Source organism: Aspergillus homomorphus (assembly GCF_003184865.1).
Source record: "Aspergillus homomorphus CBS 101889 unplaced genomic scaffold BO97scaffold_22, whole genome shotgun sequence".
NCBI classification, from domain to species: domain Eukaryota; kingdom Fungi; phylum Ascomycota; class Eurotiomycetes; order Eurotiales; family Aspergillaceae; genus Aspergillus; species Aspergillus homomorphus.
The window spans coordinates 123,350-145,998 of NW_020291908.1; the positions used below are offsets into that span (position 1 = coordinate 123,350).

Consider the following 22,649-nt stretch of genomic DNA (forward strand, 5'->3'; position numbering starts at 1 on the left):
ACCCATCACACTCCGTCCACACAGAACACAACTAGCCCAAGCCAGAGCAAAAGAACAACCATCAAATCATATCAACAATATACAGATATCAGCAAAGCATAACACATCAAGCGACATTCGCACATAATCAACCCTTCTCATCATCCATCACAAAATCGACCCCATCGATTCCGAATGCTGCCCCGATGTCGTCTGCTCCAACACCACAGCATAATACTTCCCTTCCTCAGAGGTATCATGATACGGTCCCGCCGACACAACAGCCCTAATCAGCGCCGTCAGCCACCCACCCACTCACCCGCATAACAAAGTGAGAGGAGAGGAAGGGAGGAAGGAAAGGACACACTCACCATCCTTTATACTTCGGCTGATTAAAGATCTCCGTAAAGGCCTTCAGGATCCGTAACGGCAGCTCCAGAATCGAGGGTAAGTCGGGCCCGTCACCGCAGATGGGCAGTCCCAGTTTGTTGACGGGGAGATAGACGACCTCGGCTGTCTGCGGGTGCCGGGCTTCTTGGAAGATGAGGAGGCGGCGGGATGGGGGTTGAGGGGACATGTTTTTGTGACTTGGGTATCTTGGGTGTTGTTTGAGATCTTCCCCTTATTTGTTCGTTTGCGCAGGCTTTCTCTCGTGGATGTATGACACTCCGTTTGAGAAAGTACTGGGTGGGTGATTGTCTTGGCGGGACGTCTTATCGAGGTTCTTTTTTTTTTTTTTTCCACAAGCTTGAGGAGGAAAATAAGCGCCCCTTTGCGCCGGATTCAATCGCTCTCGAGGATCTAATAGTAGAGACCCGTGCAAGCACTCAATTGCCTCTTCTTTGTTTGAAGTAGGGCTGTAGATTGTCGTCAAATCAAGCCAGCCTGATTTGCTCCACTCAGGTCTCAGGATTGCTGTACTGTACCTGTGGCGGGTTGTCAGTCGGAATTATTTCTTACGGGGTGCGGGGCAAAAAGTACGCACGGAGAGATCGAGGACGATGCAACCAACAAAAGAAAGGGTCCGATTCGACACGAGATCACTCAATGGATAGCAAGTCTTCGAGAGGATATCTGACCCTAGTGCTAATGGTGGTGGTAGTGGTCGGAGTGTGGACCTTCATTGTGCCATGATAATGGGATTATTTACTTTCCGGGAAGGATGTGGCTGCTGCGCGTGGCGCGTCGCATTGCGAAAGAACTGCGAAAGCACGTGCATGGGTGGGGGTGGGGTCATGCTTTGCCTATTTGAGTGATCGAATTCTATGCCTCGGGATATCCTGTATACAACCGTCTTCATGGTTGAAACACGGCACTACTCTACTAAGGCTGGGTTTACGCTCCTTCAAGGTCAGGCTGGGGCATCTGCATAGAATTATTTTCGATCAATCAACTCTGCATATATACTCTACTGGTAATGAACCTGCACTGGCTAAATCAAAATCAGGGTATCATATCCAAGGCTTTCGCCTAGATTGCTTCAACAGCAAACACAAAAACAGCAGCTCTGCCCACCAATCTTCTTGCAGAAATCAACTATCGATGATCAACCGCTGTATTACACATATAATTAGGTGTCCAACTCTCCATCGAGGACCCGCCGAGCGGCATCCAGCCGCCGCCTCAACAGTCGCACCTGTTTAAGATCAGGATGTGCAGAGGTGGTGATGGTCTGAAGCTCCGTACAAACATCCCCGAGGCTCTGGAATAGCTGTTCCAGAAGCTGTGTGTCATCATCATTCAGTCCCATGTTGCCATTGGCCGACGCACTGGTATGGGAGCTAGACGCCGCACGCACGGTGGACACAAGAGACGATGCGAGGGATGTCGGCGTCGCTGCTCCTGTCATTGCTGACTCGGATCGTGGTGGCATTAGATTGACCTTTGAGTCCTTGTCGCTGCTCACTAGTCGATTAGGCTGTCGCCGAAGAGTGCGGGGGTTACTTTCGTCTTCCATGTCAGCTCCTTCCGAGCTCTCGCCGCCCGCCGGATGGCGATTTTTGAATTCTGGGGCAAATTAGCACGAGCGCGTGTTAGAGGTGGAGCATTAAACTTACCATCGTTGAACTTCCGGTCCCAGTAGAGAACGCTCTCCAGGCCATCATGATTCCCCTCGATGGCGGTCTCAAATGTCGCTACCGAGGAGAGCGATGGCGTGCTATTAGCCCGTGAGTGACGAACGGAGCGGTGGTCGGTCGGCCGTGTGGTCTCCACCGAGCTGGTCGAACCGTTGCTCTCACGACGCAGCCGAGCTTGGGTGTAATTACCCAATGCGCTATGCAGAATAAAATGCTCGTAGTCAAAAGCATCCTCTCGCTCCTCGTGGGGTGTGTCCTGGAAACTCTGGGGCACGGGAGGGAAAGCCTCCAGTGTATCGTCCAGATTATCATCCAGGGACTCACGGTCGGCATCAGAAGTCAAGAAGCCGCTCTCGTCATAGTTTCCCTCTTGCGCATCCTCATACAGGCTCTCGCTCACCGATTGCGAATCATCGAGCTCGGACCCATCTTCTGGTTGATGTCCCGTGTAACCGGTTGGATGATGCGCTGCGACCTGCTCTCGTGTTTCGGCCTGCCGCGTCTTTGTGTCAGGCTCGATTCTAACAGCAGAGCCAAATTCGCCACGGTATAGATTCTCTGCCGAATGGCTCGATGACTGGCCCTGTGCACCGTTGGGCTTAAGATTGTTGTGGCGGCCTTTCAGGTCCAGAGCATTAGGGTACCATTGATCAGCAGCATTCAAGGGACTCGGAGTCCGCAGGCTTTGCATACTACGCCGGCGCAAATTATCCTCCTGCGTTTTGACCTTCAGGCTAGAGATCTTGATGTGAAGTCCCTTCATCTGATTGTGCAGGTCGCGTACTTGCATTTGCGACTGGGAACGAGACGGCGGATCTTGTGCAGGGTAGGTCTCATTAGACCCCTCCGTGCTCGGGCTGAGACTCTCGATCTCATCGGTGGAGATACCCAATCCCTTAGGGGACTCAGAAGAGGCTCGCTCCTTTACCATCGGCGGCGAGCGAGCCGGCGGCCTCTGCATGGATGAGATAGAGGCCCGATGGGTCAGATACGACCGTGTGGGGTCATAACGGAAAGTCCGCTCATCGCTCCGATAAGTGGATGCGCTGGTTGAGCCTAAGGCGCTGAGAGACCGAGACGGGTTGGTGTCCGCTGTGGAAAGGCTTGACTGCGCTGCTGACGGTAGTTTGGTCTCGCTATAGACACGTGAATGTCGATTGCTCGTCACATCCTGGGATGAGCTGTACGTCGTGCGCGGACGGTGATTCGAGACTCGACGGTCCGCGCGAGAGATTGACTGATACAGGCCGCCGACAGGCTGGCCCAGCCCCAATGGCGACTGCCCCACGGGCGGCGTTGGCGAGGTCGGGAGCGATGGCGAGACTCGTACCGATGTGCGAGCCCGACTCAGGTTGCCTTCCATAAGCTATAGTAGTCGTCAGCAAGTGCTATCATCATTCTCTCTCTTTCCCAATATACTCTGACTTGAACATACCGTCAGACGCTTCTTAGCGTTCTCGAGAATCCTTTCCGCCTCGGTACTTAATACGGCTGACGATAGTTCCACTCCAGACCCGTTCTCATGTGCGGTTGCCATTATGCTTGGAGTATCGTCGTTACCATTGACAGGCTCGCGAACACTGTCCTCCAAGTTATGACGGGGCTCCTCAGCTCCACGACTGTCGTGGTGGCCTTTCGCCCCATCCCAAGACGAGTCACTAGCACCACTAGCTGTCGAGCTAGACGAGCCGCTCCACGCCCCCGTCTCCCTAGTGTCCGAATCAGCTGTCTCACGCTGCGAAACAGGAGAGCCCTCCAGCCGACCCGTTTGCGACACCATTCGAGATGCACCAGAGAACCCAGGAAAGTGCGCATACGACGACGACGACGATGAATCCTCCTCACCGATGTCCGACAAGCGACGAGCATCATGACCCTCTTGCAGCCATGCGTGACGCGGAAATCCTTTTTTCTGGGGGCGACTGCCGTAGGACAGAGCGATCCCCAATTGCGCGACACCCTGATTGTGATCCGTATTGTCGTCGAGGGCCGGGCGCCTTTCGTAAAACGCCTGCAGGTTGCCTAAGGAAGGCAGGTTGAACGGAGGGGACGGGGTCGAGGATTCGCGCTCGTTGGAGTCAAACGGTAGGATCATGTCGGGGTTGGATAACGTCGGCGACGGAGGAATTGGCGGGAGGTGCTGACGAGAAGGATGGCCAGCGTCCTCCCCAAGGGACGAGGTGACCATCATGCTTTAAATTTGCTTGGAATGGCTGTCCGAGTCAATTGAGGCAATCGATATCTGGTACACGACAGGAACTATGCCGCTCAGACCCAGGCCATCTGCAACCAGGGAAGGGGGGTGTTGCGCAAGTTTGGTTGCACTTCAAAGGCCCGGGCGGTGCAGACAGATAGAGTTGGGAAATGAAGGGATGGAGGAGACAGAAGTGTCCTGCAAGAGACTCTGTTGCTGGGGAATTGAGCGATGCAGTCAGTCGCAGACGAGATCTGAGACAAGGCAGGCGCACTCTCTCCGCGAATCAGATGATCGTGGGGAGATTATACCGCAGAAGCAAAACACAAACAAAGAAAAGAAATAATTAAAGATTAAGGATTAGAAAATAGTCATAGTAAAGATTAAGTGAGGACAAGCGATGCGACCGGGCCGGAAGGGAAACGAGAGAAAGGAGGAAGAAAGAAGAAAGAAAGAAGTTGAGGAGAAAGACGATGGAGCCGAAGGATTGAAGGAATTAAACACACTACTCTGAAGCTGACGGGGGAAGGGGAAGGGCATTGTTGGTAGGTTCTACTCAGTGTCCCTTTTTTTTTCTGGCCAGCCCCGATCAGGCAGGGATCCGTTACCGTCACGTCCTGAAGATCTTCGGCCATTGTTAATGGGAAGAATGTAGATAAGGAATCTTCTCCGGAGGTCTGGATTCATGAACCAAGCAGCATTGTTAGGGAGAGGAAGAAGGGTAGTTGCAATGGTTTTGGATAGAAAGAACATGGTGACAAGAGATGTGATTGAGAGGAAGAGAATAATAGAGCCGATCTGGGGAAAAATACAAGGGGTGGAATATGCATAAAGCCCCCCCCCCCCGTTCAGTTGGATGTTAATCTTCCTCGTTCACGGGTAGCGACAGGAAGAGGGACTCGACTCGATCAACGGGTGGCCGATCAAGTAAGTGATGGAGGAATCGATGTATCAATGGGCCTCCTCGTTCTAACTTCTTTGCCGACAACAGCATGCATGAGTGGAGACAGAGACACCAAGATAGAACTAGACTAGTATAAGTAAAAGAGTAAAAGAGAGTCGAGCGTCAATTGCAGGCGAGAGAAATGGAGATCGTCATTTATGATCAGCCAAGTTGATATCTGCACCTGCTGGTTCCATGGTTCCCCCCAGCGAGTTAAGCCTGTTTGAGCGGGAAGAGAGACAAGCCAAAGAGAAAAAAGTCCTTGCGTTCGGCTCCACCAATGCCATATCCCATAATATCCATAGCTAACTCTCCCCCTGACTGACTGACACAGCCGGCAGCTTGTAATGACTACAGTACTACCTAGACTACCTTATAATAATCCCGGCTCAACAATCCTCACTCCTTCTCCTTTCACTTTGTACCACAATTTCATTAACAATTGAGGTTTCAACTAGTTCGTGGCGCAAAATGCTTATGCCAGGCATGTAGTCTCCTTCGAAAGTGGAAATATATTGCTGTGGCTGTGGTTGTCTCCTTAACCGCCTCATCTGTCCTGGAGTCCGCTCAGGGGGGGGAATCCCAGCCTCACGGCCCAAGGTCCTCCCATGACAATTCTCTACGGGGCTTTCACCTATAATTCTGGCTGCTATTAAGCTGTCCTTGTCTAGCGACGAGTAAGTCGAAGCCAGAAGATAATCATCGAATACTTTTTGTTGAACTTCATTGATCCCAGATATTTATCACAAACCCTGTACAGAAGACGAATAGATATCTCACGGTATGATAAGAAAAAAAGAACAGAATAGTCAAAAATCAAAGCAAAACACCCAAGGGATATGCTTTTGCAGTCAACCGGCCGGTATTACACACATGTCATGCATCCTATACTAGTAGAATTGAATCCGTCATTGCCACTACCGAATCTTCTCCAGAAGAATCTTAGCACCGCTGCTGGCTGGGCTGCCCTTCTTACCATCCTTTCCAGTCTCCGACGAGGCCTTCTCCAGGGCCTTCTTGTTCTTCTTCAGGGTCTTCAGCAGATCGGCCTTCTTCGCGAAGTCCTCGGACTCGGCGAGAGCCACGACAACGAACGTATTCGACCCGGTGGCCCAAGACATGATCTCGGCCTGGATCTGCTCGTACAGCAGATCGTGGAAGTTGAGCGGGGGCTGGACCTTCTCAATCTTCTTCTCCGCGCTGTTGAACCGTCCACCCTGAACAAGCGACTTCAACAACCGGCCCACGAACGGGGCCTCCTTGGTGTCGGCGCGGGACTTGGCCGCCTCGGCCACGGCAGCAAGAGCGGCGCTCTTGTCTCCATCCGCATCGAAAAGAACCTCGGAGATGAACTGGCACCCGAAGCTGGTCTCCAACAAGGAGTCCGCACGGGCAGCGATCAACTCGAGAACAGTGGGGGACGCAGCCTTGACCAGCTCCTGTCGGCGGACCTCGGGCTCTTTCTTCGACGTTTCCGCACGAATCTCACGGACCTCCTTCAACAGCTCATGATCCTGTTCCGGCAGCAGCCACTTGGCGCGGTCACCAGCGAATGGATACAAGATGGGAATACGAGCCGTCAGGTCGGTCACTTGGTAGAGTAGCTCTTCATTCCGGGATTCGGCGTCCATTCCTTGATTCAGAAGCTCGGGGAAGACCAGTTTCGAGGTAAGCTTGGTGTCATCAATGACTTCGTAGGCCGCCAGGAGGACCAGGTGTCCATGAAGATCACCTGCCATCATTTTGATCGTATCGCGATAGAAACGAGTCAGAAGTTTGCGGTCCTTAGCGTTCGAGTAAGCCAGAGCCCGAGACATCACCCGCGCGCCCGACTTGGTGAATGCCAAGTTCTTGACAAGATCTCCCTCTTCATCACCCTTCAGAAGCTCAACGAACTCGTTAGCCTCCGTGCTGCCGACCTTAACGTTGAGATAGTACTGGAGCATGGCGTCGTGGAGAATGGTGAAGCCAGAGTTCTTCTTCTGGACGAGCTGGTTGATGAGTTCGAACAGAGAGTGCATGATGGGTCCTCTCTTCTCGGGGCTTTCCTTCAGAATCTCAGAAAGCTCGGCGGTTCCGTTCTCCTGCTTGAAGATGACGAACTCGGGTCCGTACCACTCACGCAGAAGGTTGGCCTTCTGCTGCTTCGTCGCAACTGTCCGGTAGATATCGTCGAGAATCCAGGATCCCTCGGGGTGTCGGATGAGGCGCTTGACGTGGCCGTAGAACTCGGGGATGATCAGGTCGCGAATCTCATTGTCACCGTGAACAATCAACTTGCCGACCAAGAACTTGGCATACCGGCTCTGCGCAAGCTCGCGGTAGCTGCCCTTGAGCTCCGCGGCGATCTGTTTCCGTTGCTCGATGTTGGCGTATTTCAGAGCGGTCTGGACGACACGAACCGAGTCGTGCTTGAACACAAAGTCCTTGACACGGCCGGTGATGATCTCGAAAAGCTCCTTGATGAGCTTCTTTCTCTGCTCGAGCGGGACGTGGGACTTCCGGCGCAGCTGCTCCCAAAGCTTCTTGGAGCGGGCGATAATGTCGGCGTTGGGTTTGGCGGCTTTGCGTTCTTGCTGCATGGCCTTCTGCTTGATATGCGATTCGCGCGACGTGGACTTGTCTGCACAATTGTAGGAGATGTTGATCAGTAAACCGGAGGCCCAAAAGCAGTGCTTCCAGATAAAAGAATCCACTTACTTGGATCTGCTGCCTTCGTAGGCTTCTCTGCCTCCTCGTCATCGTCGTCACCCTCGTCCTCAACTCCACCCATATCAACATCCTCATCATCATCACCCTCAAGCTCATCCAACTCATCAATCTCAGAATCCTCAACATCATCCAAGTCGAACTCATCCTCATCGTCCTCCTCGTCTTCGGATTCTTCCTTCCGCGCCTTCTTGCCCTTCTTGCTGCTCAAATCCTTCTTATCCTTCTTTCCGCCCTTGTCGGATCCCTTCTTGAAGTCGGCCTTCTTCGCCGACTTCACAGGCGCGGACTTGGAGCCACCTTTCTTCGTCGACGCGGGAACCGCAGTCTTCGTTTTCGTCCGCTTGCCATCGCGATCGTCGCCGGTATCGACACGGCGCTTAACCCCGACCATGATGTGTGTATTCTTGTTTTCTAACAGAAGGAGAAGAAAAGGAGAATTTAGTAAGGCGACTGACCCAGGCCGGGAAAATTGAAATTTGATAATGGGGCCGCCCGCGGAGTCTAGGTTTTCCTGCTTGGATTATCGGCCGCGGTCCCGTCCTACTTTTTTTTTCTACTTTTTTTGCCCGTTCAAGGGCGGTCGAGCGTGTTTGTCTGGTTTGCAGGGGTACTGATAAGGCGGGTTGGGGGATAAGGACTCGGGGAGCGGAATCATCTTTTCCCCCTCACTGTCTTCCCGCGGGTTTGGTATGAGTGTCCGGAGAGAATTGGAGCAATCAGTCAGATGAATAAGAAACCAGGTATAAAGTATATACAAGAATATGATCTATCGCAGTGTAGAAAGGGTGCCAGGTTGGCTCCGTACGACAGAGAAGGAAACACGCATTGCGGCCAGGTCGTCAACTCAATCCCCCCAATTAGCTACTAAAGCGGGGCTCACATTTGCAAAGCCGTCCGTCGAATCTGCGATTGAGCGATTAGAGCAAGGTCTGGTCACTGGCAACTCCATCCAGCGGCCGAAACATGATATATCAATTTACAAAATCCGCGCTTGGATCATGCCCCACGGGTATCCGATCCGGCACTGGCCGGTGGGGACTTGAAGGCGCCTAATTCCGAGCCTACACTGCTTTGTCCTCGTTTGCGGCCTGGGATATGGAAACCTAAAGAAGAGGATTTGGTGTTGTTGGACGAGTGCGAATCGCTGGTGAAATCGCCAAACCGAGAGAAAATGCTCTTCCTTTTTGGCTTGGTCTCGTTCTCGTCGTCGAGGCCCACGTCCTCGAATTGCTCTTCTTCCATGGATTCGGGCTGTTTGCAAAGGCCGGTGTGTAATGTGGATGGCGGTGATGTCATTCGAGAGACGCGCGAGTCGAGCGATGTCCGCGAGGGCAGTGCGTCGGTGTAGCTCACGGGGGAGCGAGCGGAGATGTCCTGTCAGTCACAGGATTAGTCCCTGTTTGCGTAGTCGCAAGGCGTAGAGGTGGCTTTTGCGAGGACTCACAAAGGAGCGACGATAGGAGTCGAAGGACTCCCGCGATATCGAGAAGGGTTCGTTCTCATTGACGAGATCCCGATGGTGGGAGGATTTGGGCGAACCGGGATACTTGGGCCAGAAGCTCTGTTTCTCGGGCGGTGATGGCTATCCGAGAGCAATCATCTTAGCATTCATGCGGAATTCAGAGCGCTACGACAACGATGCGTGTGCGGACTATATTACCGGAAGATAAGCGCCATTGGCATCGACAACTGTTGGCGAAACACTTAAGTTAGCGGGGTAAAATTCCCACCCCATCATGTTCGTTCAACATTTCCATACCACTCAATTTATATTCTGGCGGTTCTTTTTCGAAGCTCTTCTTAAAGCTCAAGGGCGTTGAGCGTTGGCCATCAATTGATAAACGACTGGTTGTGCTGGTATTGTCGTGCGTGGTGATATCCCCGCCGCTGGGTGCCGCGGGCTTTCGAGACAGGAAGTTACGGAATGGGGCCATTTTTGAGGGAGTGATTATGAAGGAATAGGGATGCGGAGCGCAAATCCAGTTGCGTGGGCGCAATCCAGGAAAGGAGGGTTAAGAAAGATACAAGGCTGGAGGGAGCGTACAAGCGGCAATGGTGAGATCTTATTGAGAGAGAGAAAAAGAGAGAGAGTTGGATGGAATAATGCACGAACGTTCAACTCTCACATGATCGGCGGCCTCGGGCGTCGGTTCATTTTATGAAAGGGTGGTTCATCCACCTGGCAAATGGATCATCAATGTGAGAAATTCTAATAATGCATCAGTGGTTGGGACCCCTCCAGTCCCCTGGAGAATGCTACTCGCAAACCGTGGCTCCCTTTGCCACCGCGCCATGTGCCTGGCTTCAAACATTGTTATTAGTGGAAAACTTGGTCGTGCGTATATCATCATCGTTTAGTCTGGAGTTGGCCATGCCCATAGCGTCATTAGTAGGACTATCGCATTTAGTTCACAATTTCCCCGGGATGAGGGTCAATTATGCAGTCTCAATGACTAAGGCATATAATTGCATAACAACGAACAATCGGCTGAAAATAGAACCTCGGACAAATATGCTAGGAGATGTTTCACATTGCAGAATTCGGAGTTAACTATGCATTAGATTCTGACCCTGCCTTGCTATCACATCAAAGTTGATCATTTATCGTACATGCTTGTAGCATTTCGCAAATCAGCTCGCATGGCTTAGATGGTAAAGCGCAGCACTAGTAATGCTGAGATCCTCGGTTCGAGTCCGAGTGTGAGTATCTTTTCTTTTTTGCCGATCTATGGTTCGATCCGCCAATCTTTGCTTCAGGGAGCAATTGTAGAGCTACGCAACCTGGCAAATACATAATCATGAACACCTTGAGGCATGTTGAGGAACAAGATCACAACGATCGGGCGTGGCCTCTTGCATCGTCAGTGCATCCCATCAAGTGTACAATTGAGCGGCATTTTATTTAGAAGTCATGGCTTGATTCTGCGCTGAGTTAGTGAGACCAACACATAACCCCTCCCCCCTTTTGCTTGTAGTTCATTGTGTTCACAAGAAGCCAGATATCTCGGATGCTATTTCCACGCTTCACCTAGTACGCTTACGAACCATGCCGCTTGCCAACAGCTTCAGCCTGGCGAAGACACTTGACAGGGTGAAGCTTCTCGGTATTTTCTTGTCAGATCAACAGCAATGGCAAGACCCCATAGAAGTCATTGAGGTCCATTAGCCATGTTCCCGAAACTGGGCATGTATGTTGACAGTGCCTTTGTCTGCCAGCCGTCTCGCATAATTCACATCTCCCTAGGGCTCTGGGGGGAAACTGCCATGTTCATTCGTAGTGCCTGCCATGCGTCTAGCCCCAGCAATCAACAACTTGAAAAAGCCACTTACCATACTTAGGCTCAAGAGGTGTGCTGCGAAGATGCCGGTGCTGCTTCCTCACCCGAATCGAGCTTGCCTCTCCATCGCAACCACCGTCCATTCCTTCCCATCCTATCGAATCCCGAGTCCTAGAGCCTTATAACCCATCTATCCCCTCTCGACAGCTATATCAAACCCATCACTTTCAAGCCCTTATCCATACATCTACCCATCCACTCATTCAGTCATCCACAGTCACACATTCATTCGCTCAGATATACCCACGTCTTATACTCACCTAAGCCGATACTATTCCCCAGACGAACACCTGCTTCATCAAGGTACATTTCCTCTCGTCTGGCCTGCTTCACATTGGTCAGCAATGCGAAGCTGTTCAAGTGGGGGTGGACAAGGCTTTAGCTGATACGTGCTCAACCCAGTGACCCTTTCTTTCGACGAACATCATGTCTCGCCTTTCGACCTCGATCGTTTCCGCTGTTGCCATCCTCATGGTCGTTGGGGGAACCGCTGCCAGCGTCGTCCCTCAAGCTCAAACACAAGATTTCATTGTGGCGTGCCCTGGTGTGCACTGTGGGAGCGAGAGCTATCGTTCTCAGCCCATTCTGGCTCGAGGGGAAGAGGAAGCCTTCGTGGATGTCACCGACGATGAGCTAGACTCGTCCGCGGACAGCGATGCCACCGCCGATACCTGCTACAACAGATCACAGTGCGAAGTGGGATTCACATGTCTCAACAGTCGTTGTACCCTGAGCTGCATCAGCGACAGTGATTGCTCTCGTCTACACACATGCACCAATGGAACTTGCATGGATCCCCGCGGAGGAGCTTGCCTTTCCAACAGGAACCGATGCACTCACGACTACCAGTGCTGCTCTGGTCGTTGCGACCGATTTGCCGCTGTCTTTGGCAGCAAGAAGTGCAGAAGCTCGATCAAGATATTCCCTTGAGGTGTTCAGCTTGCGGATTGAGACAAATGACCTGGTGTCCTTTCAGTTGCGTTGGCTGTTCTCATGTTGTTTGTTTCTCGATCCTGTTCTTCCTGTTATCAGTATATGTCTGTGTACGAGTAAGAGGTTATTCTTACTGTCGGGGTAAAGTGTAGCGATTGTGATGTCGTCACAAAAGCAATACCATTGCTAATGTGGACAAAAATAGTTCTCCAAGGCGTAGATTGATGTAGCATACCCATTAATGTGCGTTCTATATGAACTTTTTCGAAGCATAAATTATTTAATCTGTCATGGATAGTCCAGTGGGAGGTCAGCCGTTAAGTCAATAACCTTGCTTAGGTAATTGCCAGCGGGACTGGTGCCTGGTACGAATCCGGGGGTCGTCGTTGTACTCGTGCGAGTAGTCCACGATCGCTACACGGCGTTAAGCAATGGAAGTGACCCTTGAGGGAAGCAATTCTGCAGAGACATTTCCACCCTGGGATGGCGTCACCAGATTACACCGTCCTGTTACAGGGACATTGGCAGTTTGGCTGGACAACTACTTTTTGCTTTTTTGTATTGTTTTTCAATGTCTACGGAATGGCTTCTACTGCCACCTTTCATTTCCCTATACTAGGCTCTGGCTATCTTTTACCATCGCTTATTCTCTACAACCAAGTCCTGGATACGGGTAACTTGGGTCGGTGTTGAGGGCATCGTGCCCAGCTATATATAGTACGCCCGAATGGCATCGCCCTCCATACCTCCAACATATGCGTCGAGGAAAGCGACCGCATTATACAGCCAAACTTGTAGATCGAAGATTTGCCTACCAGCAGCGATGCACATATTCCTACTCTACGAACGAACTACCTTCCGAGCCGGTCTTGACGGACTCCGGCCCAGTAGAAGTTCGCCTTCCGTTCCTGTATCTTCCCAGGGCGCACCTGCTTTTCCTGCTCAACTGAGTCGACAGTGACTTCCAAGGACATTCGGACTTCTCTGATACGCTATCCACAATGTCGCTTGAACCGCTCAAATCTCCATTCGGAGTTCAAACCTGAAGCACACCATTGATGCTCTTGTCCTGCATCCTCCATCTCACTAACGCTCACGGAATACTACGTTCACCCCCAACGTCCGAATCCCGACAAACGGATCCTCGACGTGACCCCGGATATAATCCTGGTCAATTCAAGATGCGCTTCTGGGTCGGATGGGCACTCTGGGAGAAGCTAAGTTTCGTGAGTCTGCTCGACTCCTATCAAGTAAATCGGAACCGTGGCTGACGAGGTATATAGGTGCTCGCGGGTCTTCTGGTAAGACGTCAACCGTGCACTGCGAGACGCAGCAACTGACACTGCAAGGCCATCGTCCTGATCTATTCGTTCTGCGTCCTCGCGTACAATCGCAGGGTGACAAAGAAGTATGCCGCTGCCGAAGAACGTGAGAGGGCAGAACAGGCCACCGAGATGCAGCGGATATTGGCCGAAACAACTGATATACCCTTTGGCGCTAGAGCGTTGGAAAAGGGCATCCAGGTTGAAGGCATCTGGACTCCTAAGGAATACTCGCCGAGGCAGTCTGTCATCGTGCCAGAAGAGCCACCGTCACCCGCAATCCCCAGTCCCGTACAAAGCCAGCCATCACTAGTGCCTACAAGTGGCGTCCAGAGGCCGACGAGATCGTATCAGTTGGCGCCGAAGCCCAGCTTGCTCAGTCCACGCATTTCCATGAAGATTCCAGATGTCGAGCTCGGGACGGAGGCGATGCGTGTGTTTACCGCAAACAATGCACCACAACCGACTGTGCGAATGAACTGCGAGGCTGAGATTCCCCCTGATTCAGGGAGGAAGAGGCGATCGAGAGGATGGTTCAATCCCCGGAACTCATGGGTGAGGAAGCCGTTTGACAGCTACAAGCGCATGTCGAGACACGAAGGTAAGTCACATGAGAATAGTGGTCTTGCGAGGTCAGCGCTCATTATGGCCCAGGACATCCAGGACACCGTCGAACTTCGTCGGAAAGCTTCAGACGCAGGATCAGCAAGCTGATCGATGAGAGTATTCAGACAGGCTCGACCGAAGCATACCAGTTGAGACCAATTAATCAGGGAGCAGGAGACAAGGAGACCGTGGACAGTCCCCAGAAGCGGTGAAAAGATAAAATGATACTATGAAGTCTGAATAAGGGGCTTGAGATAGGCTCGTTACCCCAATGAGTCCAAACACATGTGAAGCCTTGTTAGATTGTCATCGTCAGCGAACATTGTATTTGAGCATCTCATTGGAGCGCTTCAATGAATTATGGCCCGGAATAAAACAGGTTTCAAGTGGAATGCTGGTGGTATATAGATAGAGACCTTCATATGCTATAGTTACTAATCTGCTCGATTCTGTGTCCAGAGATCCAGCAGCTCGTCCTAGCATGCTGTAGCATAAATGATTCAATAAGCATGGATGGTCCGACACCATTCCGAACCGGGATCGGGTGTTGTCCCGGGACTTCAGGCAGCAACGGCTGATAGGCATCAGGACTAGCACGTGATCTCGCGACTGCCGCAACGCGTCCGTTCGCCATGACTCTTGAGGGACGAGCGAAAAAGCCATTTCGCCACCCTCACGTTCAAATTTGCCAGCAATCAGGCGACTGGAAGTGTCATTTAGCAAGATTATCTGCACAGTCTTTATACCCTCTTCTCTCATAGAACCTATCATCCCAGCCGCCCAAAATTGAAGAAAACACCACTGAACTAGCACACGCGTTCCGCGTTCAGCTCATCTGATTTGTGCAGTCACCTGGCTGATATCACAACTGGATAGTTCCGAATTGTACTGCTTTGAGATTCTTCGAGAAGATGACGGCAGATATGGAGACACAGAACGATTATGAGGAAGGACTTCCTGGTCCTGGAGCGCCCACTCCGCTCTCAGCTCTGGAGGTAAGCATATATCTGCATCGCGAGGCCCTTGGAAGCATCACCGTCAATCGCGTATCGCATGAAACGTACTGATGATTTCTTACACAATAGGGCGTTGCAGGACTGACTGGGCGAGATATCAAACTCTTCGTTGACGCCGGCTACCACACCGTTGAGGCAATCGCGTATACGTAGGTTCACTGATCCCGGGGTTTGCGAAGCAGGCGGCACATGCCATCTTCCCGGTATGCTAACTGCTGGTCCATCGTATGTGTCTAGGCCGAAGCGCTTGCTGGAGCAGATCAAAGGGATTTCGGAGCAAAAGGCCACCAAGATCCTGGTCGAGGGTAGGTCTTCCTGAACCCCGAGAACCGTCGAGAACCATATGGCTGACTAGATTGTACCTCAAAGCGGCGAAACTTGTACCCATGGGCTTCACGACAGCTACGGAGATGCATGCGCGACGAAGCGAGCTCATATCGATCACCACTGGTTCTAAGCAATTAGACACTCTCCTTGGCGGTGGCATCGAGACGGGGTCGATCACGGAGATCTTCGGCGAGTTCAGAACAGGAAAGAGTCAAATATGTCATACCCTTGCGGTGACCTGCCAGCTGCCTTTTGACATGGGCGGTGGAGAGGGAAAGTGTCTGTATATTGATACCGAAGGAACTTTCCGTCCGGTGCGTTTGTTGGCGGTTGCCCAACGATACGGACTTGTGGGCGAGGAGGTTCTGGACAATGTGGCTTATGCTCGAGCCTATAACTCGGATCATCAGCTTCAACTGCTTAACCAGGCCTCACAGATGATGTGCGAAACTCGCTTTTCGCTTCTCGTTGTCGATTCGGCTACTTCATTGTATCGAACAGATTTCAACGGCCGTGGCGAGCTGTCTACGCGTCAGACCCATCTGGCGAAGTTTATGCGGACTCTGCAGCGTCTCGCGGATGAATTTGGGATCGCGGTCGTTATCACGAATCAGGTCGTCGCCCAGGTAGATGGTGGCCCGAACATGTTTAACCCTGATCCCAAAAAGCCCATCGGTGGAAACATCATTGCACATGCTAGTACGACAAGATTGAGTTTGAAGAAGGGGAGGGGAGAGACTCGAGTATGTAAGATCTACGACAGTCCGTGTCTTCCGGAGAGTGACTGTCTCTTCGCCATCAATGAAGATGGAATTGGAGACCCCAGCCCCAAGGATCTGGAGCATGAGTGATCGGCAGATGGCTGCACATATTATCTGAGGCTATGAATTTATGATTATGTATAACTAAGCTGCTCTGCATGTTGAGCTGGTTCCACCCTTCTAATTAAGTGTTTGCAAAAATAGAGTATCAGAGGCAGTCTACCCAGCATTTTGTTCCATCCGTAGACAATCAGCAAAGGCGGTGGAGGAACTTTTTTGGGCTGCGGGCCGCGCCAAGACCGGTTTTTTGGAGGCGCCGCAAGAGCTGCGGCTTCTGCCCTTCAACTCCGCGCTGTCTTGCGATACTCTCTTTCCATTCCCACCCCCCAATCGGCCATGGAGACTTGAGTTGACCTCTTTTCAGCATCGTGAAGAGTGGTCTTATCTCAGTTCTCGTTTCATCATGGCGAAATTCTACAAGGATACCCGGGTCGATCTCCGACCGCACTCCCCCAGCACCGTTGTTAACATTCAGATTCCAACAGAAGCAAGCACCCAAAGCCGAGCTCGCTTCGCGATTTCCACCTTCACCAGTCAAGATCTACCGATAGCGAGAGACGAAGAGGACTTTACCAAGCGGTATCTGGCGACGCAGGGATCGATCTACTTCCGCAAACGCAGTGTCTACCCCCGGGCGTTCCTCTGGCGAGTTGTCGATGACAACAGGGTTCTGGAAATTCAATGTGTCGATTTGACCAAGGGCGGCGTTGAACACCACGAATACAATGTGACACTGCGCTTGGAATTCGAAGATGGCATTGTTCCTTCCGGTGTCGACTTCGCCGATTTGGAGGAACACGAAGCGTTGAGCGTTTTCGTCATCACGGCCGACAAGCACCTGCACACCTTGACCCTGCGCCCTGAGTTCTTCCGGAGGACAGAAGCGATTGACGAGAATATCTCTGAATGGTGCAAGTCCTGTGTTCCCGCGCCGTTGACCTTCACGAACCCCCACCGGCTACACGCGAGCAGCCCGCTGGAGTTATTCATCTCTCTCGATAACGGCGCTCTGCTGCGATTGACGCGGAAGTCTAGCGATGACGGTAAGCTCGGGCCCTACACTGTGCTATTCATAACATGCACTGGACCTCGGAATACAGTATACTAAACTCATCTGGTGTCAAGGTTCGCATTGGACACCACTTACTTTTGACGAGAGAACATGGGGCGCATCGATCCGCGGCTTGGTCAGGTGGCACGCACAGCCTGCAATCAGATACAAGGGGCGCACGCTTGATACGAACGTCGCGAATGCCATAACTACGACATCCGATCAGACCTACGTCTTCGCCGTCTGTCTCAACCATACACTGAAGATATGGAACCTCGCAACCAACAAGCTCGCTGCTACGAAGGATTTGCTGGACCGCGAAGTTCAGCAGCCAGAGGAATTATCATACTCGCTGAACCCTGCCGAATCTTCGTTCATCCGGGTCTTCAACATGGAACGCGCGCTGGATGGAGGCTACCGCTATTATGTCGTCACCTACTCGCCGTTCGAGGATGGGCGCTTCAAGTTCTGGGCTGTCAAGGGCGGCCTGACTTCGCCGTTGGTGATTGAGGATCTGTACCCCGGTGTGGCGTTGAAGCCAGTTGATCCAGATTCAACTGGAAGCATGTTCTGGAGCATTGCCGATTTCCAGATTAAGCCAGCGGAGGAGGGTAAGCGCATGGAATTGTGGGTCCTCTGGAGAAACAGCAGCCTGTATCAATTGTATACCCTGCACTTCAGCTTCGAGTCTCTGGCCAAAGACTGGACTTCCAACTGGGTATCAACCGCCATGGACACGCGCTGGCAGGAACCCCCACCCGTCATGGCTACGTCCGATGTTGTTGACCCGACTGAGAAGTGGTTGGGATTTCTGTTGAAGCCGAATAGATTCTCGCCAGAGGTTCTCGAGACTGCATTGTCTATCTACCAAGAGGCTCTTAAACCCATGTCTTCGGCCGGTTTCCCCAAGCGGACCCATAGCCTGGAAGAAAGACTCTGTTCCACAATTGGCACTCATGTGTCCCTTCGTAAACATGCTGATGATGAGATGGACTATACTCGCTATCGCATGGACACGGATTCGAAGTGGCGCCAGTTTTGGCAGATCGCGGACGATGTCAATAAACGCAGATTCGAACCAGTTTCGCTCGCGTACGATGCCTATTACGAAACTCCTTGGATGCTTCTCTCAGACGGTTGCGCAGTCATTCGTGAATGCAGCTCTGCGGAGCTAATTTTGCACAACTCTGGCCCCGAGCTCCGCTCAGATGGGTCAGTCATTGTTGATCGCTGGAGGCACCGAAAGCTGGAGACGGAGATTGGTAGTCTATTCGAGCAAGCGTCTCATCTGATTACGGTCGCATCTGGCTTCCGCAAGGCATTCTCTGCTGAGCTGGAAGCTGCTTGTCAGGAGGCTCTTGAGGCAGAAATCTTCACTGAGCCCTCTACGTCCGTGCAAGATAGGATGGACACATTCCGTGAGCGCTGTGATTTTGGGGAGCAGGTATCTAACAAAACGTATGATGCGTTGGTCGCTGTGATGAGCGAGCATCTGAACATCTCCAAAATGCCCAACGATGTGTTCTACACCATTATTGATACTATTCCGCTCGATTTCCCAGGCAAGAACTCTGACCTCTTCCACACCCACTTTGGCGTGAAGGTGATTGTGAATGGAGTTCAAGAGACCATCATACTGACGCGCAAGATCCTGGCCGACCTTCTATTCCTTGTTTTGTTTGTGGACGGGGAGGTCGAGCAGGAGGCCGGTTCGGAATTCGATGCTGCTGACCTGTTCGTCACGCTGATTACCCTGCTGAGGGAATATGAAATGATGTCCTGGCTGAGCTCGCATTCTCGGAAGTACACTGATCGATCAACTAAAACACCCGGTGGATCTTCGCCTATGGCCTCGAAGGACTCTTCCCGGAAGAACAAGGGGGAGAGAACGGCCACTATCCTGGAAGATCTGTTTGCGAGTGACATCAAGCCACGCCAAACCATCGGACTTCCTCAGAGCTACACAATCACGATGGGGATCCGTGATATCCTGTCGTGGGTGACCCGTCAAGGCGAGGTGGCCTATCCCAATGCCTTGGTCTACATACAGTGCGACCTCATTGCTAAGAACAATATCGACCTTGCTTGGGATTTTCTCCGGTTTCAAGCAAGTACGTCCTGGGCGACCTATGTTAAGGGTCGACTTTATGCGGCCATGTCCGAATTCGACACTGCGGCTATATATTTTCGTAAAGCTGCCTATCTTCTTTGTAAGTGCGATCTTTGCAGAGGTGCTTGGGAAACACTGTTTATCTAACTCTTTATAGCTTGCGGAAAACCTTTGGGTAATCTGCACGAAATGTCGTCGAACTTGCTCGATATTGTCGCGGTGGACTGCTTCCACAACGGCCTCCCCAAGTACTTTCAACACATTGTGACCATCTTCGAACATGGGCGCTCGTTTTCGCATGTTGCTGACTTCGCGAGCCTCGCGCTGCAGGCCCTGGCCAGTGAGCATGGAAGCCAGCAGCATGATGTGGACTACTCTAGCTTGCGATCGGACCTACTGTCGCGCTTGTTCTATGCCTCCTTACAGAACTGCCAGTTCGACCAGGCATACTCTGCTCTTTCCAGATATAAGGATCGAACTCTGCAAAAGTCCGCCCTGGGCTCTCTGATTACCGGCATCCTGTCAGCCTCTGGCCCTGGAACTGCGGGTCTCCAGCAGATTCTTCACTTTCCGACGTCTCTCATCCCTAATATTGCGTCCTACGTCGACGAAACCTTGACCTCACTTGCTCAAAAGCAGACCTCTTTCACCTCTTGCCTCGACTCAGACAACAAATGGAGCGACAGCACTCCGGACTACCAACGCATCCTACAAGCCTACCGTATTGAGAGAGGCGATTACCGTGGCGCTGCCGAGATCGCCTACCGGAACGTCCAGCGCCTCCGTCACGCCCGAGACGTCTCCACGCACCTCATTCTCAGTAGGGCAAGAGAAGCCGACGACACCCACCCAATCGAAGAGGATGACCCGGAAAGCAAGGAACTCCGGCACGAGCTTTTGTCGCTAATCAATCTCCTTGCATGCGTCGACAAGAGCGAATCGTACATCCTCGTGAACAAGGAAGAACCGCAGCAGCCACCATCGTCACCGCCTGAGGCCAGACGCCGCAGTTTCCAGCAACACTTGCAACCCGACAACGATGGCAACGTCAGCATGGATGACGCCGTCGCGATTTCTCCGTCGCCCAACCCCGCCCCCGTGGGTGGCTCCCCCTCCGGGCGCCGCCTCAGCGCTAGCGCGACGGCCATCCGGCCATCGAGCCGCCGCGACAGCAAGGCTTCCATCAGCAGTGCCATCTCCCACATTCCTCAGAAGCGGGTAATAGTGACACTGGACCACCTCCGTCGCGAGTACCAGGCCGAACTGGATCGGGTCAGTCGGATCGAACGCGGTGATTGGGAGTTTGGACTGCTTGACCCAGTTGGTGATGACGGCCACAACCATGATGAGGACACTACGATGGTGCTCGCTTAGAATTGCCGTTGTTGTTTAGGCGTGGTTTTCTCTTGTTTCGCGCGTCTGCACTTCGGGCGTACGTGTCTTGTGTATGTACAACTAGGATTTTAGTCTGAGCTACGCTAGAATAGGGATTGACTTGGACTGGTTTACTGTCTTTGCTGGATGATTCGAGGAGGGGGAAATGTAGTGTAGTGAGGTTGACTCTGGGGGATCTCCCTCATCTCAATGGGGTGATGTAGCGGTGCAGTCTCCGATGGACAAAAAACTTCACTAGCACGACGAATCGCCAGGGCGCAGGTCTCAGTTTCTACAATTGCAGGCTCGTCGCAGTGCAGGCGGCTATATGTGTCTTACTTGTTAAGTAGCCTCTCCCCATTGAATTCGCGCAACGCGACAAAGATAATCCCTGCAACCAAATCCACATCCACTTCCACATCTTAATGGACCAGATGGCTCATCTCCCTCGGGAGCTGATCTCCTGCACGAAGCGAAGCTAGCACTAGCTACTCAGCCCATGAAAAAAATTGACATCATCGGACCCTTGATCAAAAAAAAAAAAAAAAACAAAACAAAGACAAAGCCCAAAGACAAAGGGTATCCAAGACGCAGATCGCTGCCGTCGGGTGTCCTCTCTCTCCTCAAGGCTGCATTAGCCACCCACCCATCCACCCACACCCTTACAAATAGGTACAGTACCGAGTGCGTCCCAACCCACTCACTTACCTGTACTCGGTACTTACTAGGTACTTCTATGTTTAGCCTGGAGTGATTCCCGGTTTTGGGGTCCATCCATTGCTCAATGGGTTCGTACTTCGTAGCGTGATTTGATTTGATTCGGGTAGGAGGAGCTCGGTGCTCACACGATCACTCGATCGCTCGATCACGCTGTCTGTCTACTGTACTTAGTGCTTATTACGACTGGTATATATATATGTACGATGATGTGATTGTGATTGCTGGGCTGGGCTGGGCTGTGACTTTGGGTTTTTGTATTGGACTGTACCTCTACCTCTGTATATGTGTATGGAACTTGTTTACTCCGATCGACCTACACTTAGCAGGGTATTTGTATTTCTTTTAATGTTGGTTTGTTATTATCCGCTGATGGCTAGACTAGGTCCATGGTAGTGTACTGTATCTCGATACGGATTGATTAATTGATGGCTCTGCGGGCTTTTTTTTATCCTTTGCTTGAACCTCGGACCTCGGACCTACCTTGCATTCCACTAGGTACTAGGTAGGTCCTCCTGAACAAAATTCATAGCCCGAGGGGAGACACCGTACCAAGCAGGATAGCCTAGGCCAATCTTCCCCAAGAAGCAAAATCAACTACAGACCCAGCCGCTATGGCTCTCCGAAGATACTACTTACTGACTGGTTCCAGGTCCTCACCCAACCATAAACCAAGTTACCTAGCACCGATACCAACACTATTTATTGCCAATACCAAGACCGACTATCTGACAGGGGGGGTCATTGAACTCAATGTCAGAGTCAGAGCACCTGGATGGACTAAGGCTAAAGGAGCAGAACCCCGGACAGACTCGATGATTAAACGCCTGGTAGACTAACTAAACTAGTTAGTCTGAGCACCGACCACCGACCACCGACCACCAACCTGCACTAACTTGCTTCGGTCGGAGGTCTGGATCTCAGCAAAGTTCCCCCCCGGTTCTGAATATTGGATTTTTCCGGGGGAGAGAATTTTGGGTTCGTTGATTGTGTTGAGGTAAGGTCAGTGGCAGGGTTCTGTCGCTTTGTTTTTGCTCTGTACGGACTCTGCGGAGTACTGTACAAAGAGGGGGGGGGGGGGGTTAAAAAAGTACGTGATTGATGCGTTAGCGGTAAGGGGAACGAACA

General features: G+C 51.9%; 8 protein-coding genes and 1 non-coding gene across 9 annotated transcripts; 5 read left to right on the forward strand and 4 right to left on the reverse strand.

Moving 5' to 3' along the window:
* Positions 1 to 147: 147 nt before the first annotated feature.
* Positions 148 to 556, reverse strand: BO97DRAFT_346932 (uncharacterized protein; the record flags this gene model as incomplete). The annotated part of the gene is made up of 2 exons (XM_025691834.1): positions 148 to 265; positions 351 to 556. The coding sequence occupies 2 exons, from the start codon at positions 554 to 556 to the stop codon at positions 148 to 150; spliced, it is 324 nt and encodes a 107-aa protein (XP_025550602.1).
* An 818-nt stretch (positions 557 to 1,374) lies between these two features.
* BO97DRAFT_391953 (uncharacterized protein) lies at positions 1,375 to 4,676 on the reverse strand. The gene is made up of 3 exons (XM_025693846.1): positions 3,493 to 4,676; positions 2,037 to 3,423; positions 1,375 to 1,986 (listed from the first exon to the last, which is right to left on the reverse strand). Exons 1-3 carry the CDS (start codon positions 4,246 to 4,248, stop codon positions 1,550 to 1,552), a joined length of 2,580 nt encoding a protein of 859 aa, XP_025550603.1. The 5' UTR covers positions 4,249 to 4,676; the 3' UTR covers positions 1,375 to 1,549.
* A 1,247-nt stretch (positions 4,677 to 5,923) lies between these two features.
* Positions 5,924 to 8,417, reverse strand: BO97DRAFT_391955 (uncharacterized protein). Its single transcript, XM_025693847.1, has 2 exons — positions 7,895 to 8,417; positions 5,924 to 7,817 (listed from the first exon to the last, which is right to left on the reverse strand). Exons 1-2 carry the CDS (start codon positions 8,295 to 8,297, stop codon positions 6,112 to 6,114), a joined length of 2,109 nt encoding a protein of 702 aa, XP_025550604.1. The 5' UTR covers positions 8,298 to 8,417; the 3' UTR covers positions 5,924 to 6,111.
* A 210-nt stretch (positions 8,418 to 8,627) lies between these two features.
* Positions 8,628 to 10,068, reverse strand: BO97DRAFT_370362 (uncharacterized protein). The gene is made up of 4 exons (XM_025692769.1): positions 9,666 to 10,068; positions 9,567 to 9,595; positions 9,351 to 9,488; positions 8,628 to 9,280 (listed from the first exon to the last, which is right to left on the reverse strand). Exons 1-4 carry the CDS (start codon positions 9,838 to 9,840, stop codon positions 8,903 to 8,905), a joined length of 720 nt encoding a protein of 239 aa, XP_025550605.1. The 5' UTR covers positions 9,841 to 10,068; the 3' UTR covers positions 8,628 to 8,902.
* A 472-nt stretch (positions 10,069 to 10,540) lies between these two features.
* On the forward strand, positions 10,541 to 10,613 carry BO97DRAFT_t168. The gene has a single exon. It is a non-coding gene; the product is annotated as a tRNA-Thr (tRNA).
* Positions 10,614 to 11,670: 1,057 nt separating this feature from the next.
* On the forward strand, positions 11,671 to 12,174 carry BO97DRAFT_425449 (uncharacterized protein; the record flags this gene model as incomplete). Its single annotated transcript, XM_025697064.1, has 1 exon — positions 11,671 to 12,174. The coding sequence occupies one exon, from the start codon at positions 11,671 to 11,673 to the stop codon at positions 12,172 to 12,174; it is 504 nt and encodes a 167-aa protein (XP_025550606.1).
* Positions 12,175 to 13,273: 1,099 nt separating this feature from the next.
* On the forward strand, positions 13,274 to 14,317 carry BO97DRAFT_478487 (uncharacterized protein; the record flags this gene model as incomplete). The annotated part of the gene is made up of 4 exons (XM_025700631.1): positions 13,274 to 13,403; positions 13,461 to 13,478; positions 13,527 to 14,100; positions 14,154 to 14,317. Exons 1-4 carry the CDS (start codon positions 13,359 to 13,361, stop codon positions 14,315 to 14,317), a joined length of 801 nt encoding a protein of 266 aa, XP_025550607.1. The 5' UTR covers positions 13,274 to 13,358.
* A 699-nt stretch (positions 14,318 to 15,016) lies between these two features.
* BO97DRAFT_317821 (recombinase RAD51) lies at positions 15,017 to 16,293 on the forward strand (the record flags this gene model as incomplete). Its single annotated transcript, XM_025691270.1, has 4 exons — positions 15,017 to 15,100; positions 15,191 to 15,270; positions 15,359 to 15,426; positions 15,491 to 16,293. Coding segments are annotated over 4 exons (1,035 nt in total), but the record flags the coding sequence as incomplete, so codon positions are not given.
* A 379-nt stretch (positions 16,294 to 16,672) lies between these two features.
* Positions 16,673 to 20,862, forward strand: BO97DRAFT_370371 (nucleoporin Nup120/160; the record flags this gene model as incomplete). The annotated part of the gene is made up of 3 exons (XM_025692771.1): positions 16,673 to 17,312; positions 17,395 to 19,530; positions 19,588 to 20,862. The coding sequence occupies 3 exons, from the start codon at positions 16,673 to 16,675 to the stop codon at positions 20,802 to 20,804; spliced, it is 3,993 nt and encodes a 1,330-aa protein (XP_025550608.1). The 3' UTR covers positions 20,805 to 20,862.
* Between the last annotated feature and the right edge of the window lie 1,787 nt (positions 20,863 to 22,649).

Coding starts and splice junctions, on each gene's coding strand:
- BO97DRAFT_391955 (XM_025693847.1), bottom strand. CDS start 8,297: ATGGTCGGGGTTAAGCGCCGTGTCGATACCGGCGACGATCGCGATGGC. Junction 7,818..7,894: donor TACGAAGGCAGCAGATCCAA/GTAAGTGGATTC, acceptor ACAATTGTGCAG/ACAAGTCCACGTCGCGCGAA.
- BO97DRAFT_370362 (XM_025692769.1), bottom strand. CDS start 9,840: ATGGCCCCATTCCGTAACTTCCTGTCTCGAAAGCCCGCGGCACCCAGC. Junction 9,596..9,665: donor GCCAGAATATAAATTGAGTG/GTATGGAAATGT, acceptor TTTCGCCAACAG/TTGTCGATGCCAATGGCGCT. Junction 9,489..9,566: donor CCAATGGCGCTTATCTTCCG/GTAATATAGTCC, acceptor GCTCTCGGATAG/CCATCACCGCCCGAGAAACA.
- BO97DRAFT_391953 (XM_025693846.1), bottom strand. CDS start 4,248: ATGATGGTCACCTCGTCCCTTGGGGAGGACGCTGGCCATCCTTCTCGT. Junction 3,424..3,492: donor ACGCTAAGAAGCGTCTGACG/GTATGTTCAAGT, acceptor CGACTACTATAG/CTTATGGAAGGCAACCTGAG. Junction 1,987..2,036: donor GGACCGGAAGTTCAACGATG/GTAAGTTTAATG, acceptor AATTTGCCCCAG/AATTCAAAAATCGCCATCCG.